The sequence below is a fragment of the Falco punctatus genome, assembly GCF_963210335.1.
Source record: "Falco punctatus genome assembly, chromosome: 5".
Classification (NCBI taxonomy): Eukaryota; Metazoa; Chordata; class Aves; order Falconiformes; family Falconidae; genus Falco; species Falco punctatus.
Window position 1 is genome coordinate 61,834,354 of NC_137584.1, and position 17,124 is coordinate 61,851,477.

The 17,124-nt window shown below is 39.9% G+C and overlaps 1 protein-coding gene across 2 annotated transcripts in view; it reads right to left on the reverse strand.

The window, feature by feature from the left end:
- The window catches only part of SLC35F1 (solute carrier family 35 member F1), a 257,831-nt gene that overhangs the window by 30,336 nt on the left and 210,371 nt on the right, over positions 1 to 17,124 (reverse strand). For both annotated transcript variants that reach the window (XM_080389531.1, XM_080389532.1), the window contains exons 4-6: positions 11,776 to 11,935; positions 6,742 to 6,898; positions 2,170 to 2,222 (exon numbers count right to left, since the gene is read on the reverse strand). In XM_080389531.1, the coding sequence (XP_080245657.1) occupies positions 2,170 to 2,222; positions 6,742 to 6,898; positions 11,776 to 11,935 (370 nt within the window). The remainder of the gene's footprint in view (positions 1 to 2,169; positions 2,223 to 6,741; positions 6,899 to 11,775; positions 11,936 to 17,124) is intronic.

Genomic DNA, 17,124 nt, shown 5'->3' on the forward strand with positions numbered 1-17,124 from the left:
TCAAAACCTCTGTAACAAAGGACACTTCCTTGGAGATTCAAATGGCTTTTCGCTTAAATAAAACTGATGTTAGTTTGTTTGTTGTTATTTAATCTATCACTCTACAAAACGTGTCACCGTCTCATATGAAACCGTTCACTCAGAACAGTATAATGATTCTCCTTTCAGTCAGGTTGCCTGTAAGTATTAATACTTAAACCTTCAAGGATTCAAACAGAGCTACACTGATTTATACTAAGTGTACTAAGATGATGCTATGTATCGGGGGAATTTCCAAAATTAGAACCAGGAGGGCCACAGCCTGTTTTAAACATGATAGACATAACAGATTGGCTTTAGATCTTTATATTAAAAAATCACTTGCATTTTACATCAGTTGAAAGGTAGCTAATCCATTCTTAATAGCACAATTATGGCAGATGGCAACAGGCCACCCTGAGATATTTATTAGGTTGCCTGCTGTGACTTTATCACTACCATTCAGAGGGCTGATGATTTAACTCTGCTGGACTGTAGGTTTGAGTCTGTCACAGCGGATAACTATTCAGGACAAGGCTGTGAACACCCTGACATAGATTTGTCAATCACTACTTGACAACCTTGTATCACTGCCAATGCAATTGAAAGCACACCGAGTGCAGTGTAAGCCAGGGAAGAACACAGAACTACACATAACTGTCACCATTTGATCCGTGTTCAACTACACTGCATTTCCAATGATTGCTCTACCAAAACAAGTACATATCTATGATGCTCTTGCTAAGATGAGATGATCTCCTCTTTATGAGGAGACTCATATAGGGACTCTTCAGAATTAGCGACTAACTTTCAATGACATTTTAATGGCACGACAGACCAAGTAAGACTTTATTTTAATAGTGTGTTTCACCAATACTGAGTTACAACAGAACTCCCATGGTAGCATGTATGACATTTACATGGGTAGTAGATAATTCACTATGACCACTGCTAGTTCCATCAGTACCAGATTAATTATGTCCCTGAGCTCCTTATTATGAAGTATAAACAAATACTGATGCAATTATGCTAATTATCTCAGATTAAAGAAGGCCAATACACTTATAGTACGCAGTTGAGTATGTTTCTCCATGGATACTTTAAATTGACTTGTCATTTAGCTTTACAGCTCAACCATCAAATGTCCAAGACTTTTAAGTGCATGCAGTGTTTTGTGAAAGACGCGCTGCCTTTATTAAGGTTTATAATGATGAGAAGAAATTCTGAATTAAGGAAAACACAGTGTATTCCAGAACTTCTATCACCTGTCCTCCGGGATTCCCTACAAAACCAGTTGCCTTTGCACACCTCTGAGCTATCATTTTGATGCTCATTCTGAAACTAAGCAACAAGCTATTGTCAATGGTTTGCCAAAGCTTGAATCCCCTGCTAAGTACATCAGCTCTACACTATTAGTATTCTTTTATTTCTTCTATTGTCATAAATAGTAAAAGAGTGATTACAGGGGCTCTGCAAAATGTTGTTTTGCTTTTAAGGCAAATAATTTGTCGGACTAATTAGAAGGGAGTCTTAGATCATAAACTCAGCTTCCAAATTGAAATGGGAAAATGCAACCCACTGCTTCGCAAAACACCATAAAAGCTTCATTGTGCACAATGCTACCTAAACTTGTCTAAAAGACACATCTGCTATGTTCCACCAAGACTACTTGGAAAGCAATTAACCATTTGTATACAGAAATGCTCCCCTTGGAAATGAGTTTATGAGGCTATAATATGCACTGCAAGTACGTTTTTGGGTTTGGTTGTGTTTTTTTATGTTAGGTTCCATTTTCTTTCTTTGGCATTCATTGAAAAGGTTTGGCTCTTAATGACTACCTCATTAATTTGTCCCAGCGTTGCGTTGAATCTTAGAACTGGAACCCCATTATTGTTTTACTTCACGGCTGTCTGAATAATTATCTTATGGCATTCATATGCTTAACCTAATGGCGCAAGGAAAGCATAATATGGTAATGGAAGGACAGATCATTTAAGAAAGGTCGAGGTATGGAGTTCAGCCTTTGGCAGTAACTGGCGGCAAAGTCACAAACATTGGCTCCTGTGAAAATTTGTGCCTGCCTCCCCAAACATTGCTTGTCTCCACGCTTCCTTCAGCAACTATCTTCAATGAGGTAAAGTCTTTTCTTACCTATTTGCCAATCCCAGGGAACTTTCAACAGCTCTTTGTGTTCCATGATTGCCCTATAAGAGAAGAGAAGGCAAAATTTCATGGAAGAGAACAGAAGTTAAATCACCGCTACCCATTCAATTCAAATGCTGGACACAACAACATGAATAACCTTATAACGAAAAATCTCTGTAGGAACCAAATGCAATCAGACTTTGCTAATCCACTCTGGCATCATCCCTGTGCCTGTGAATCTGAACGATCTTCAGGGCAGTAATCAGACATGATAGGGTACAATTTCCGCTGGTTTATTTCCAGCTCTCCATATACCAAAGTGCTCACCCCCCTATATGTTCAATCCTCTTGTACTCTTCTGACTTAATATTCTGAAAGCTTTTGAACTTTAATGATTAATGAGGTATCTGAGTTATTCACCCTTCAGAGCAGCTCTGCAGTGTCAAATAAATAGGTATTACAGACTGGCTTTGGGGAGAAAGAATACTGCGATTAGTTACACGGTGAGAGATCAAATAGTCACAGCAATGAAAGTCACAAAACAAAGGATGGGACAAGCTGCAAAAGTCCACTTTCAACATTGTATAAGTATTGCATTGTACATTAGCATCAAAATTCCAGGTCCTGAAAATTTTAAGGTGGCAACAAGTCATCTCTTCCCATTCCAGGCAAACATACCCTTGGAGATTAGGTATCTCACCAGCTAGGTCTTCACTTAGCTAATCACCCTCTGATCTGTGATTTCCATATAACTCCTGCTGTGCAGAACTCTGCATGCTAGTCTGGACAATATTTTAAACAAGTATATAACATGACATTACACAGATTGAAAAACAAAGTACCTAGTACAAAAGGTGGCATGTGGAAGAGCAAGCATAATAGTAAAACTGCAGGAACTGAATGACTTCCACATTAATCTGGTCTAGAAAGTTGCATCCTGGAAATTCTAATTTTCTTGCTGCTGATGTGTGGCAAATTTAATACTGTGTACAGAATAATAAGATTATTTTGTCTACAAAATAACTACATTATAAGTGTCTTTGCATGCATAAGGCATATATCTCTTTTATCAGTAATTCCTGAAGAATATCATGAAAACAAACTGCAATGTCTCTTGTTCTGGCAAATGAATTTTGATATAAACGTAATGCAGGAACATTGCTTTCATAGTATTGCCTATCTGATACAAAATAAGCATAAAACAATATGCTGTGGTCTGTGATTCATTATGACCTGCGAAACAAAGGGGGGCAAAACCAACTTTGCCAGAAGTTGCCATTTAGTGATGCCAGAGTCACTGAAGAATAGGAATCACAATGATCTTTCAAAGGCTGTGGTGATTGGAGGAGGTCACTGATGACTGAAAAGAGACAAATGCAACATCCAGTTTCAAAAAGAGCAAAAACTATAGCCGACAGCCTTATGCTAACCTTTGGGAAGATTATGAAGCAAATCTTCCAGAAGCCATTTGCAGGAAATGAGGACATGATTGGAAAAAGCCAGCATAGACTTCTCAAGAGCAAACCATATCTGACCAAACTGACTGCCTTCTATGATGAGATGACTGGCTCAGTAAATAAAGGAGAGGGAATGGATGAAAGGATGAGGTGTAACATACCTTGACTTTAGCAAAGTTTCCAACACAAGGTAGTCTGAAGAAAAGGGCCAAGAGAAACCTCGTGAAGTTCAAGAAAAGTAAATCTGAATTCCTGCACCTGGGGTGGAATAACCACATGCAACAGTATGGGCTGGGAGCTGACTGGACAGAAAGCTGCTTTTTAGAATTAAACCTTGGAGTCCTGCTGGACATAATCCTGAATGTAAGTCAGCAGTATGTCCTTCAGCAGAGACGGCCAACAGCATCCAGGGCTCTGTTAGTAAGAGTCTGGCCACCAAGTTGAAGGACACGATTTGTGAGACAGCAGCTGGAGTACTGTATCCAATTTTGGCCTGGCCAGAATAAGACACATGGACAAACTGGAGTACAACTGAGCTCTGTCACAACGGTCAGGCAGCTGGGGCACCTGATGTAAGAGGAGGTGCTGAAACACCAGCACTTGTTCAGTGCGAGGAAGAGAAGGCTAAGCTGGGGAGGAGGATGGGACAATAAATTTGCTGCTTTACCTAATGGGTAGTTACAGAAAAAAAGTCAGACTTTTCGTGGAGGTGCACAACAAAAGGATGAGTAACAATGGACACAAGTTGCAATGGGAAACTGATTAGATATAAAGAAAAAAATATTGGTCAAACACTGGAATAGGTTGCCCAGCAGGACTAGCGTTTCAATTCTTGGAGATAAGAAGTCAACTGTACAAGTTCCTGAGCAACCTGACATAACTTCGAAGTTAGCTTTGAGTAGGAGCTTGAACCAGACGACCTTCAGGGTTCCGTTACAAGGAAGGTTATTCCATGGTTATATGATTCCACCAGACAGCATTATCTTCATTTGCTGGGTAGTAGCTATTTCCCCAACTCTTGTCAACTAATTTCTTCTCTTGTTTTGATATACAATTCCTCTCTGCTTTAACCCCATCCAACCCACTACACTTCTCTTTCCACCATGGCCGGATACTTAGCCAACTCTTTACTTCACTGTTTGCCCTGACACCTTAGCCCTTCATTTGCTGTCCAACAGGCATTATCTGGGTTTATTTTATGTTACAGTCTAATATTAAGCACTCTTGCTAAACTGTTCTAGAAAACAACAGCCTACTTCTTGAACATCCTCTTGGAGATAAAGCCCTGCACTAGAGCTGAAGCATGAACTAACATGAATCATCAACACATATTTATATATTGGCAATTACACATAAAATAAAAAGCAAATACCACAGCTTTTTGCTACTATATTATTTTGAGATCAGTGCATGTCAATAAAGGGCACATTCACTTGTGGGTACTGTTCTGTATGTTCAGCATAGTCCTACACACCAGTGTTTTCCCTTCTTCAGAATTGTACTGCTCCCTGTAAATCCTATGAATATGAGACTTACACCTCCAGTGGTATTAGCACACATGTTCCCCATCTTCAATCACTTTGTGGATGCCAACCAAACTTTGACCAGTGCTGTGTCCAGAATGCTGGGAAATGGCCCTGCTGCTGAAAAATTCCTTCTTCAGGCTACATTAGTGTACAGGACCTAAAGGTGCTATATTGCATGAAAGTGGCCAATAGTGTTTCAAAGAAAGAGTCTTCAATTTTAATATGGGGAGCTGGCTTCTCTTTGAAACAATTGGTATATTTAGTTAGATTAAACTTCTGTGAACACATAACTATGTGATGTCTGCTCTTCATTACAGGAAAAGGTAAGAAAATGCTGAACTGCTTCATGGAATCAAGTAGCAGAAACATTATTAGCCCTTCCAGTTGTGTCCCCTGTATACAAAGATGCCTTGCTCCAGCAACACCTTCTTCTCCCCAGCAAAACAACTACTCACAGACCCTGAATTGTGCCTAACTGCTTGGGTCAAGAGAGGGTAATGGCACTATAATTAAATTCAGGAGTACGAGACATGTACATGACAGTTTACACACGCGGAGCAAGACAAAGGCACTGCTTTGATGCCCTCAGAATCAGTTTGTACCTATCTACTGTGAACACCGTAGGTAACTATCTTTAGCCAAAGATAGTAGGCACATTTACGTGCTCCTGAATTCTATATTTTATAAAAGGAACTACTTGTGTGCCAGCCAGTTAATATAAAACATTTTAAGTCACATGTTCAGATCCCACATAAACATAATAAGCTTTCTGGCTAAAGAAATAGAACTGATTAAGGGGGAATTGATGGGTCATTGTTTTGATCAGTCTCTGTTAGAAGCTGAGTAGCTCAGATGTGCGGGGAACCAACCTGATTTTGACTAATGATCCAGAATTATACTGTGTGACAAGCACCAGTGACAAATCTGCAACCTTTCATGGTGACTTTTACTACACTTTCATCAGTCACAGTATTACAACACTGGAAGCTACTTTCCAACTCTTAGGCTTGCAGGTGAGATGCTCATTAGGTACCTGTGGATATAGACAGGCCACGGTAGTTCCTGAAATCCATGAGACAATCACCTGAGTACTAAATATTTTGAAGCGAAAAGGCCAGTTTCTTAAAGGCTTTCCCATTATTTCTGCCATATCATATTTTAGTTACACAGAACGAGCCTATCTGTAAAATAACTTCTAACTGGACATGTTTTCTACCTGTTTAGAAAGCTAAGTGACTTTTTAAAACTATGAAACAGAACAGCGGGAGCTGTAGATTTTGTTATTCACAGATCAGACCAACATGAAGTATCCACTTGCCTTCCAGCAACAAGATGGTCGAATGTGTCTTCTACTCCTCCCTCCCCATATGACTACTCAAGGACACCATGCCTTGAAGGAGAGCACTGAGGTACAAATTTGTGTTACTATTCAAATCCACCAATGTGAAATAGGAAAACCAACGCAAATTCCAGAATCAGAGGACACCTACTCTCCACAGGAAACGGCTACCTTCAAAGAGAGGGTTACACTACCTCAATGGAGGCCACAGCTGCACTTATTTGAATGACCTTGGGGCTCAAATCTGCTCACTTACAGCTGAATTCCACTGAAGAAGGAGCCAAAGAGTCCGATCATGCCCAGGAATTCCACTCGACTCAGATTTCGGACGATATACTCCTCACAAACATTCGAGATGCCGTATAGCGTTGCTCCACCCAGTACTAAGAGATCCCCTATCAGTTTATTTTCACCTAGGAATAAAGATGGGAAAAATCAGAATATCTCAGAACAACCATCTTTGGCCTAGAACCATTGCAAGTTCTTCCCTACAGATTTCAACCCTCAGTCACTAAGTAGCCCGTATAATAATAAGCCACTAATAAGCAGAACAAAAATATTCTGTCATTTTAACAGTTTTCATTCAATAAATATCCCAGCAAAATCTAGCAGAGGTAAAGGGACAGCATCATCCTTGCTGTAGATAAGGGAATCTGAAAGAATCTGAAATATTGTAAAAACAATAAAGCAATTAATACTTTTTATTTTATTATTAATTTTTTTTTCAGATAGAATGTGACTAGGCTACATAGAGCAGTTTTCATCTCATCTTGAAACCCAACCAGTCTAAAACATGTCCAGTATTTAGATGCGAAACCAACTGAAAAATTCCATGTACCTGTGAAATAAGTGAAGAAATCATTACAACCCCAATACTGACCTCATTCTCACATGAAGCTGTTTGACAAGAAAGAGAGGAGGAAGGATGGGGTGTAGACAGAGGGTGATGATAACGACAGATTTTTAAAAGAGGTTCAATTAACATAGCAGTACCTAAGGCATACAATGAACACCAAGATATATTTTCAGTACCTCCAGGCATATATAATTGCTAAAACATTGCATTATCCAAGACTGTTTGAAATCTTTTTAAGTCTTGGAGACTTCTATCATTGGATGGTGGGGAGGGTTGCAGGGAGATTTGATCAAGATCAAGTTCCAGCTTGAAAACCGAGGCCCTGGCTTTGTAAACTGATGTGATTCCCTTTGCACATTATGGCTTGTTAAATGATTTCTGCAAGAGCTTCACAAAGCTGTCAGACACTGCTGTAGAATCACATTCCAAAAGGCTATATATAATGGAATTCCCTTTGAAAAGATTCAGCAGAAATGCTGAAGTGCTAGACTGGAATTTTTTTGAAAAAAAACCCACTTTGTTTTCTTTTAAAATACCTCGATTTATTTTTTAAGTTACTGCCTTTTTTTTTGTTATTGATTTGTAAAATACACTGCAGTAACTAAAAATGGAAGCCAAACATTCTCACTGGTTCAAAATGATCTTTTCAACATGTAAGATTAAGATGCCCTTAATTTAAAATAAGCACCAGCACTTAACAAAACCTCTTCATACTCCTGATGCATTTGATGTTCCACAGTTGCTCCAATCATTCCTCACTGAGCTCACTCATTTGGTATTTATTACAGCTACTCACTGACACTTCGGGGAAGTACTGCTGAAAGGCTTTTGACCTTAGAGCTTGACTGTGTTGAACTGCTGAGACAAAAATATCATCCTTTTGCAGCTGTGAAACAAGGACGTCTCAGACACTGAACGTTTGCATACAGATGGGATGGCCCCAGGCACCACACTGTGATGGCTCTCCCCAAAGTGCACTGAAGCTCAGAGAGCGAGAGCTTCAACCCTTGGGGCCTTCCCAGAAAAGGACGCCAAGAGCTGGTCAGAGCGTGGATCCACCCAGCCTAGGACCCTCCTCTGGCACTGGGCAGCACAGGGTGGCTGAGGAAAGCATAAAGAAATAGGAAAGCACAGAGGGATTTTTATCTGCCAGTTCTCAGTAGATTAGGGATTTTCTGAGATGAAAGTTGCATTAGACCATCAAACTTAATAGATCTTGAGGGATTCTTCATCAATTTGAGTAAAGTTCATATAATTTTGGCCAACTATTAAAAAGTACTTCATGTTTTTAGCTTTTAATCATGGTACCTCAAAATTATATTGGGCATCCCATAATTTTCTGATTGTGAGAAATATTTAAGGATCACTCTCTATTGACCTTCTCCATACCACCCAAGACTTCATGTACGTTTACCATATTATCTTTCTTGCCTTTTCCAAGAGATGAAAAGTCCCATTCTGTCTACAGTCTCCTCATCCTGAAACCATTTTCTGCCTGTGAACAGCTTTCTCACCTTTCTCCATTGTTTCTATAGGCTTATTTTCTGGTCATTTCTTTTTGAGATGCAGTGACTAAAGTAATGGTACTCAAGAAGTTTATGCCTCAAAACATATACTGGCATTAAAATATTTTATACTATGCTTTTGGGTTCTTTCCTAATAATTCCTAGCATCCTGGTTGTCAAATGCCTTTTCTTTGCTTCCTCAAGAGGCTGACTTTGGAACTTTCTCCCAAGACTGACATATCCCAATATACATATTTTCATGCATGTAAAATCCACACGCATCTACTGGTTTCATTGCTAAGGAAATATGTATCAACTGACTAGAGGCATTGTAAAGACTTGTAGGTTAATACACTTGTACTTGACCAATTTAATGGGGTAGGTCATTCCTGTAAAGAAACACAAGGCACAGCCTGGCACAACACGCTCTGCATTAATCATTGGCATATTTAATGTTCTCTGGAAGCAGAAGTCATACAGTCCAGGGAGAACTTAATGTTCTGGGGACCAGTTATAGCACTATAGTGTAATAAAAATAATTTGAATATGAACTATGGTCTGACACAACTGTTTTTCACACTCTCGCTAGGCCACTTTGCCACATTTTTACCTTACCTCCCAGCATTAAGAGATGGTTCTCTTTGCTTTTGGTTGTAATTAATGATGATCATAATATCTAAAAATCAGTCTCAATGTGTCCCATCTTAGACTAAACATACTCTCATATACTTATTACCAGGACTGAAGTGACTGGTTTTCAGAGACTGTGGTAAGCTAAAGCTGTGAAATGCTTTGAAAAATCTGGATGAAACACTTAGACCTCTGTGTCTTAGACACCTGTGTATTACAGGAGCACAAGTACCAAGGCACCTTAGGGGTATTACTTCAGGAAAGTGTTATTTTAAGTTATACTTGGCATGTAAGGTGCTAGCGTACAAAGTACTTGATAGTAATTGCTTCTCCCATTGAGTAATGTGTAAAACATCAGCCGGGATACAAAAAAAAGAGGTAAACTACCATATATTTATTTACTGAAAGCTGGGAGCATGCCTACACATTATACCTAATTCCTGCAGATAGTATGGAAAATACCTGTTAAACTCTCAGTGATACATTTTAGTTCATTTTCCCTTACTGTAAGAGCTGGCAGGCTAGATTGCTGTATGCAGTAAGTGCCTAGCAGAGCCTTATGGCACTTCAATGTAGTAAATAATACAGTCAACAGGTGTCAACAGATCTTGTCCCCTAAAGTGTAGGATAAACAGAGTTTACTGAGGACTAATACAGCATCATGCTTTTGGTGTATTCTTTTCTTTTGTTTGCCCAGACCTAGGAAATATCCTATAGATGCTGTGGAACCATTTAATGAAGAGTTTCAAGATTTTTTTTTTCTTTTGCTACCGATACTTCTTTTTATTTGTAGATTTGTAATGTATTGTTTTACTTCTTCAGATAAATTAAACCATCTGATCTATTTTACTCTGTTAAAGACAATAAAATTAGTAACATAATTTTGCCACTTAAAGAAAAAAGCTGCAGTCTAGCTGCGTAGCAGTAAGCATGGACAGAGTTTTTCACGCGTAGTTCCAAATTAAAAGGCAATAATGCAATGTTAACAGATTTTTCTGGACAAATTCACCTAACAGCTATACTTGTGCTTTAGTAGTGAATATGGCAGATAATACCTAATTCTTGCAGTTGGATGGCAAAGTGTCCCTGTTCTTCAGTCTGTTCCTTGTCCACTGAGGTCCATTGCCCTACACACTCCTGCTGATCCACAACTCACCCACCCCAGCATGTTACTCTCTAGATTACTGGGACACAGGCTGTTTCCTCCAGAACCCAGTGTTGAAATCCCAATCCCTCTGAAATCAGTCATTCTCAATGCAGCTTTGGCTGGCTGATTTATAGTACAGAGTCTATTCTTTCCTTTTTAGCTGAGGCAGGACTATTTCTGGAGGAGACCAATGAACTAGAAGTCTCCTTTTAGGATAAAGGACAGGGATAAAAGAGGGCAGGGAGATATGGTAAGAACTGTCACAAAATCCCTTGTTTTATGTAGTAGCATCCTGGCAAATGCAGTTCTCAGAGCACTTGCATTTGTATTCAGAAAGCTGAGTCAAGTATTTTAAATCCCAGTGTATTATGCTCAGCTCACAATTCAGCGCTTTTAATTAAGAATGAAAACTGTGCCTAATTGACAATCTTTGAAAAGAATTTCCAGCCTTCCCACATCATTTGGGTTGGCACAAGAGAAATCAATGTGACAGAGGAAGTTGATCGATGAAATCTAACTCTGTCTAGTCTGCATTAATAGCTTAGCTACACACACGTTATTCATATGATGCGGCACGTAAAACAGAACATTGTACACACAAGAAGGTTCTCTCCAGCAGTGACACAGGCAAATCCCAAACCTTTACTCTGAGACTGTGTGCAAAACCCAACTGGTACAGTTACTATGTAGGTTTGGCATCTTCTACACCTACACAGCAACCCCACCTCAGTATGAAAAAGGAGTAAAGTTGAGAACTAATAGTACACAGGGGACATGAGAGGTGCTTATTACTCAAAGATGTAGCCCATTTGGAAAGGAAGCAACTGAGGTTTGCAGTCAAACAAGTAAGCCCAAACAATGATACTACAAGTCTTTAGCTTGTTCCCGCAGTGTGCACAGAGGGTGACGTGTGTTGCAGACACAGGGCCCATGAAGTCCATTTGCAGCAATGCTGACTTTTAAGTGTTGATCCATTTTTGTTCTCTGTTCCTTCTGACAAAGAAGCAATTTTGAATGGTGCAGTGCTTTGGATCCATGGAGACACAGGGTTTCTTGCCAATTTCCCCTTTTCTTTGGTCCCAGTCTGACATGTTCTTGTCAATGGTTTCTCTGAACAAAACTTGGGAATACAGCCCATCCATCCTTACTCACCTGCTCCTTGCTGTCTCCCAACAAGGACATCTGCTCCTGCCATGCAGCCCATGCCCAGAATGCAGACCACAATCCCAATGAAATGCACTGCCTTGTATCGTACCAGTAAGAAGAACCAGGAGAGCAGTATCACCACTGGGATGACAAAACAGTCCAGGAGCTGTCAAGAAAGAGAGGAAAAATCAACAAATCAACCTTGCCTTAAAATATGAGGATAGGTTCCAACAGAGGGGAGGAACAGGGTTATTTAGTTAGTTATGGCACTTTCTACCGGATAGAAAGTGTATTTCCAGTGGTTATGTCATCCATCAGACAGGGGATAAGTCTATGCTGTTCAAGTCTATTCCACAAATTCTGGAGAGCTGTCGCTCTGCTGTAACACCCAACAGCACTGCCTTGCTCTTGGATTCAGATGCATATTTCAAATCGATGGGAAGGAAACCAGGGCCAAAAGAGAGCCACACCACTCCATCTGGTCCTCACCTCCCGTGATTAACAGACAGAGACTGAGGGCAGTTCTCCTGCAGTCTAGACATATGCTTTAATTCAGTCATTTCTGGTTCAATTAGCAGAAATATTCATAATACACAAGTTGACCAGATTTATTAAAACTGGCCATATAAATCAAGGGGTTTCTGCATGCAGAATACTTACGAAAAATCTGTTCCTTGTGGGGACTGTTAACTCCTTGAAAATACAGTCCCATATGCCTCTGAAGGAGAAAACCCCACAAAACCCCATGTTGCCTGCAATGCAAGAAACTCAGGCTTCTTGCCAACAGAATCTGGGTAAAAGCTTTCTCAAAGAAGTGTTACGAAGCACGATCTTTAATTGTTTTTTTCAGAGACACCCAGGAGTAAATCCACAGAAGCCGCAATAAAAAAAAGAAACACACCACATGGTTGTGAGAGGACCCTGAGATTTTCAAATTAAAATATATTTTAGAAAATACCAGTATGTCACCAAGAAACAAAAATCCTGGGTAAGAAACACCCAAAGAAACTTGACTTTAATCCCACCTCCAAAAAGGATATAGATAAATAAGAGTCGTGATTCTATGGACTAACAATGGGATTTAACAAATTGTGCAGCATACGCTACTGCTCAATGCCAATTGATACAGCATCAACCAGAGCTGTATGACTGCATCTTCTTCCTAATGAAAATATTCTGGAGCAACCAAAAGAGGAGACTGTGTCCACAGTTCTGAAAAACTACTCCAGATGTTACTTTGATTTTAGATGATACAATTTGGGGTTTCTTCCCTTTGGGCCTGTTACTCAGTACTTGTTCTTTCTGTGTGATTTACCACTAAGCACACCAAGTATTATAAAATAATGATCACATCCCTTTTATCTTCTTTGTGTGTCCATGCACTATGTGAAGAGAAAAAGATTTTTGGATGATTTCAAGAATTTCAATGCTTAGAAAATTGTTATTTACATGTGACATACCTATGTAATAAATATTAAATTTGGGGGATCAGCAAAAATATAAATCCCAATTTTTGGACTAAGGATAATTGCCCTGAAACTTTGTTTAAAAACAGGAGTGTGCATAGAAACCCATCCATTTCAAAGATTCTCCAGACAGCGAGTAACAAAAGCCTTCAGAAGAGAACTGGTTCAGCAGCGGGACCATGCTGCTCTCGGGAGGCTTGAGCAGTCCCAAAGAACTGCAGAACAGATGAGGGAAATTACAAATGGGAAAGGTCCATGCTAAAAGCAGGTTCTGCATTTAATATGAGACCTAATAATCTAAAAGGCATGGTCGGGCCTCTTTACAGTGAAAACTTCCTTCAGCAGTTGTCAAAATGCCATCCTTCACAGACCAACCACGAAAAGGGACAAGGTCTGAAAGAACTGCAACAAGCTCCTTCGTCTGCATAGGGCATCTGCTCTGCCTCTGACATATATATATATATGTGTGTGGATATATATACACATATACACATGTATAACACAGCTAACACTCAGTAACAATTCTCTGCAAAAACATGTGTATACAAGACACCACCCACACAAGAACAATTTCAGGAGTCGCACTGCTGGGAGCAGCCAGCTCCTGGGGCAGGGAGGGGTGGTGGCAGGACTACCAGGTGTATGCATTAAATGCTGGCACGTGGTGTGGGCAAGGTGGCACATGGCCTCCTCCTGTCACTGGAAGGAGGGATGGGGTCCACCTAGCCAGCTCAAATGGTCACTGCTGCATAGATAACATCCACTGCACATTTTTCATGCACTGTGGACTTCTGCACTTCACCAATGCAGCCCTAGCACTACCAGCAACAGGTGAGACATCTGTGAGAAGCTCACTCTTCAGTATCACCTATGGGATGTAGACACAGCTCAACACCTCCCTTCTCAATCCTCATGTCATCATGCCTGCACACGCAGGACATGTTTTCTTCATTAGCTGCGCTGATACACAGTGTGCCCATCATCTCTGCTGAAGACAGAGAAAGGTGGTACCAAACAGCAGGAAGGTAGTTTACTTCTTACACTGCTCTATCCCATTCCCTCCCAGTGCAGCACTGAACATACAAACTTAACTCACAGTTTTCTGACCTCTTCACATTAAAGTGTGGCTGTAAAGATGGAGGCTCTTTCTTCACCAGAAGCCACAGGGAGAACACAAGAGGCAATGGGTACAAGTTGCACTGGGAGAGGTTTCTCCTCAACATAAGAAAGAAATTTTTTACACTGGGAACTATCAATCACTGGAACAACTTCCCCAGGGACATGGTAGGGTTCCCACCACTGGAGGTTTATCAAGATGTGATTGGACAGGGTGATAAATAATCTAATCTAGACTCCCTTTTCCACAAAAGGTTGGCCAGATGATTTTTGGAGGTCCTTTCCAAGCTGGGCTATTTTGTGAGTCTAACTTCACTGGTAGTTAGCATCAAAACAAGGTGGAGGAGAAGCTTACATGGGCAGGCACCTATATCACCTTGGAGAAAGCAACCAAAATGTGTCACCAGTAACATCTACCTTTACCTGGCTCAGTGCACATCGCTTTCCTTCCACACTGTCCCCCTGGGGTCACCAGTGTCCGGTAGGTTATACCAACTCAGTTAAGTTTGCACTGGAGAAGGGAAGAGGCACCCTTACACTTTATTTAGATCTGGACATGAGTAAAATAGGACTAGCCAGAGGTACTGCAGTCTGGCATTGCCCTCCTCAGGCAAGCACCTAAGATTTGAGCACCCTCTTCCCACACATACACATACCACCTTAGAGCACTGTGCCCAAAACAGAGTAGAAAGCCTTATGCAACCGTTAAGCATAGAGGTGTTTTAAGAAGCCACTTATTTAATGCAACAGTAAGCGTCTGCAAGCATCTTTCCAGTTCTTTTCCGTGCAAAGGTGACAAATTGAACCTCAACCAGCACTAGACCAACTATTCCACTTCACAAAATCAGGAGCTCTAGTCATTCACACAGAGTCTAAGAACAGATTTAAGAATACGAAGATGTCACCCTTCAGCCGCTAACTACTGCTCAAGAGACACAGAGTGACTCAATGGATATTTTTAACCCCTAACATCTGGAACCTGTTGGCCACCTTTATACACAGGACAGGACACTGCACGTTCATTGTGGACGGGAGCTCTGATGAGGGCTGCTTTACTTATTCCAGGCTAAGCACACAAAAAGAACATTTTCTTGTGAATATGAGATATATTACGGTGCTAGTGTGATTTTAATAGCCAGTTTAAAAAATTGTTTGTATCTGCAGCATGTGTACTTCAACACACAAATTCCCACTAAGTCTTTTAGAAGAAGATTTTAAAAATTCTTCTAATTCCATAAATATTTAAACATACCTATGCTTTCAAATATGTGACGATGTGGTTTTTAAGCACTTACATGAAGGGATGCATAAACAGAACCTGTCACAAACAAACAATGCTGGCAGCAGCTGGAAAATGCCCCTCTGGGGCTGACAGTCCAAGGTCTAATCCACAAATTGCTATTTGGAATACTGCAGCATCAACAGATATAAACGTTAAACGTAGGCAATGTTCACTGACATTATATAGTTCTTGATTTGTGCTTAGTTTATATCTATAATTAAACAATGGGGTAGGTAAAAATAAATTAGGTTAACACAATACAAGCGTAAGATAACCTAGTGCATACTGCTTAACTGTTTTTCAGGTATCGCTTTACTTTTCATTTCCCTAGGACTAAATTTGCTCCGCCTTTCTTTCTTCCTCAGATAAACCTGTCTAGTAGAAGAAAAAATGCACATATATTCTACAGACAAAAGATGTGTTATTGTGGATTGCCTGATCTGCAACATGGTTTTCTTATTTATTTTTCCCCCTTACTTTTCTTTCTTTTGTTTGTTATTAGTTATGCCAGCTATTAAGAAAAAAACATTATACCTAATTGTAATTTTTCTGACTATTAAAATAACAAAGATAAATTATGCTTAGCTTGAATTTCATTTATAGTACATAAAGGTCAGCTGTTCACCAGTATTTCCCTAAGGTTCATTTTTGATATTTTTCTTCCTTTTAATTGCTTTTTCGAAAGGCACTGCCTATACCCTGTCATTATGTTAAATTAATGAGTGACCTGATTTTAATCAATGTTCCTGTTAATCACAGAAGTTATCAGAACTCACTAAACTAAAAGGAAACATATTTCTTATTTTGCCATGGGAAGATAATAAATCTGATAGGAGTGTGAGGTGTAGACCACGTTCTTTGATGATGCTGTGTTTGCCTGTGGTTTTCCTCAGTCACAGCTCTGAATTGGGCTGCTTTAGAAAGCAGGATACAAAAATATATAATCTATTGATATACTGTCCTACAGAAGCTCCTTTCTACTATAAAAAGGCTGAGTTGTAGAGATTGAAGATTATTATTTGACTCTAAAAGATATCACACTGCATCTAAATCTGTTGACGACACACAATGTTGAAATGTATTTCCTCCAATTGTTTGTTAGATTATGTTACTTTATTATACTTGTAAATCATAGATAAATACTCTCTTGGTAACAGTAAATATCCAGTCTCTGATCTCATAAACTCGGCATGTGTTTGCACATCTATAGCAAGAATGTACTGTTAGTCACTGGAAGGGAGAGCTAGCAAGCTTTGGAAGGTCTGTAATACAGAGGATGAACTGCTGATCTGCAGCGATATCAAAAAGAAGCAAGCTGGTCAGCAAACTCCCTATGGAGAAGCTGAGCTGAATCTCCCTTTTTAAACATTCATTGGATTTCCACCCCCCCACCCCCCCCCCCGTTATAAGCCCTTTTTTTCCACATTAGGGGCTTCTCATTAGCACTGCCCTCCAGCAAATCACGCAGAGAATCAGCTGCACCCTCTACTC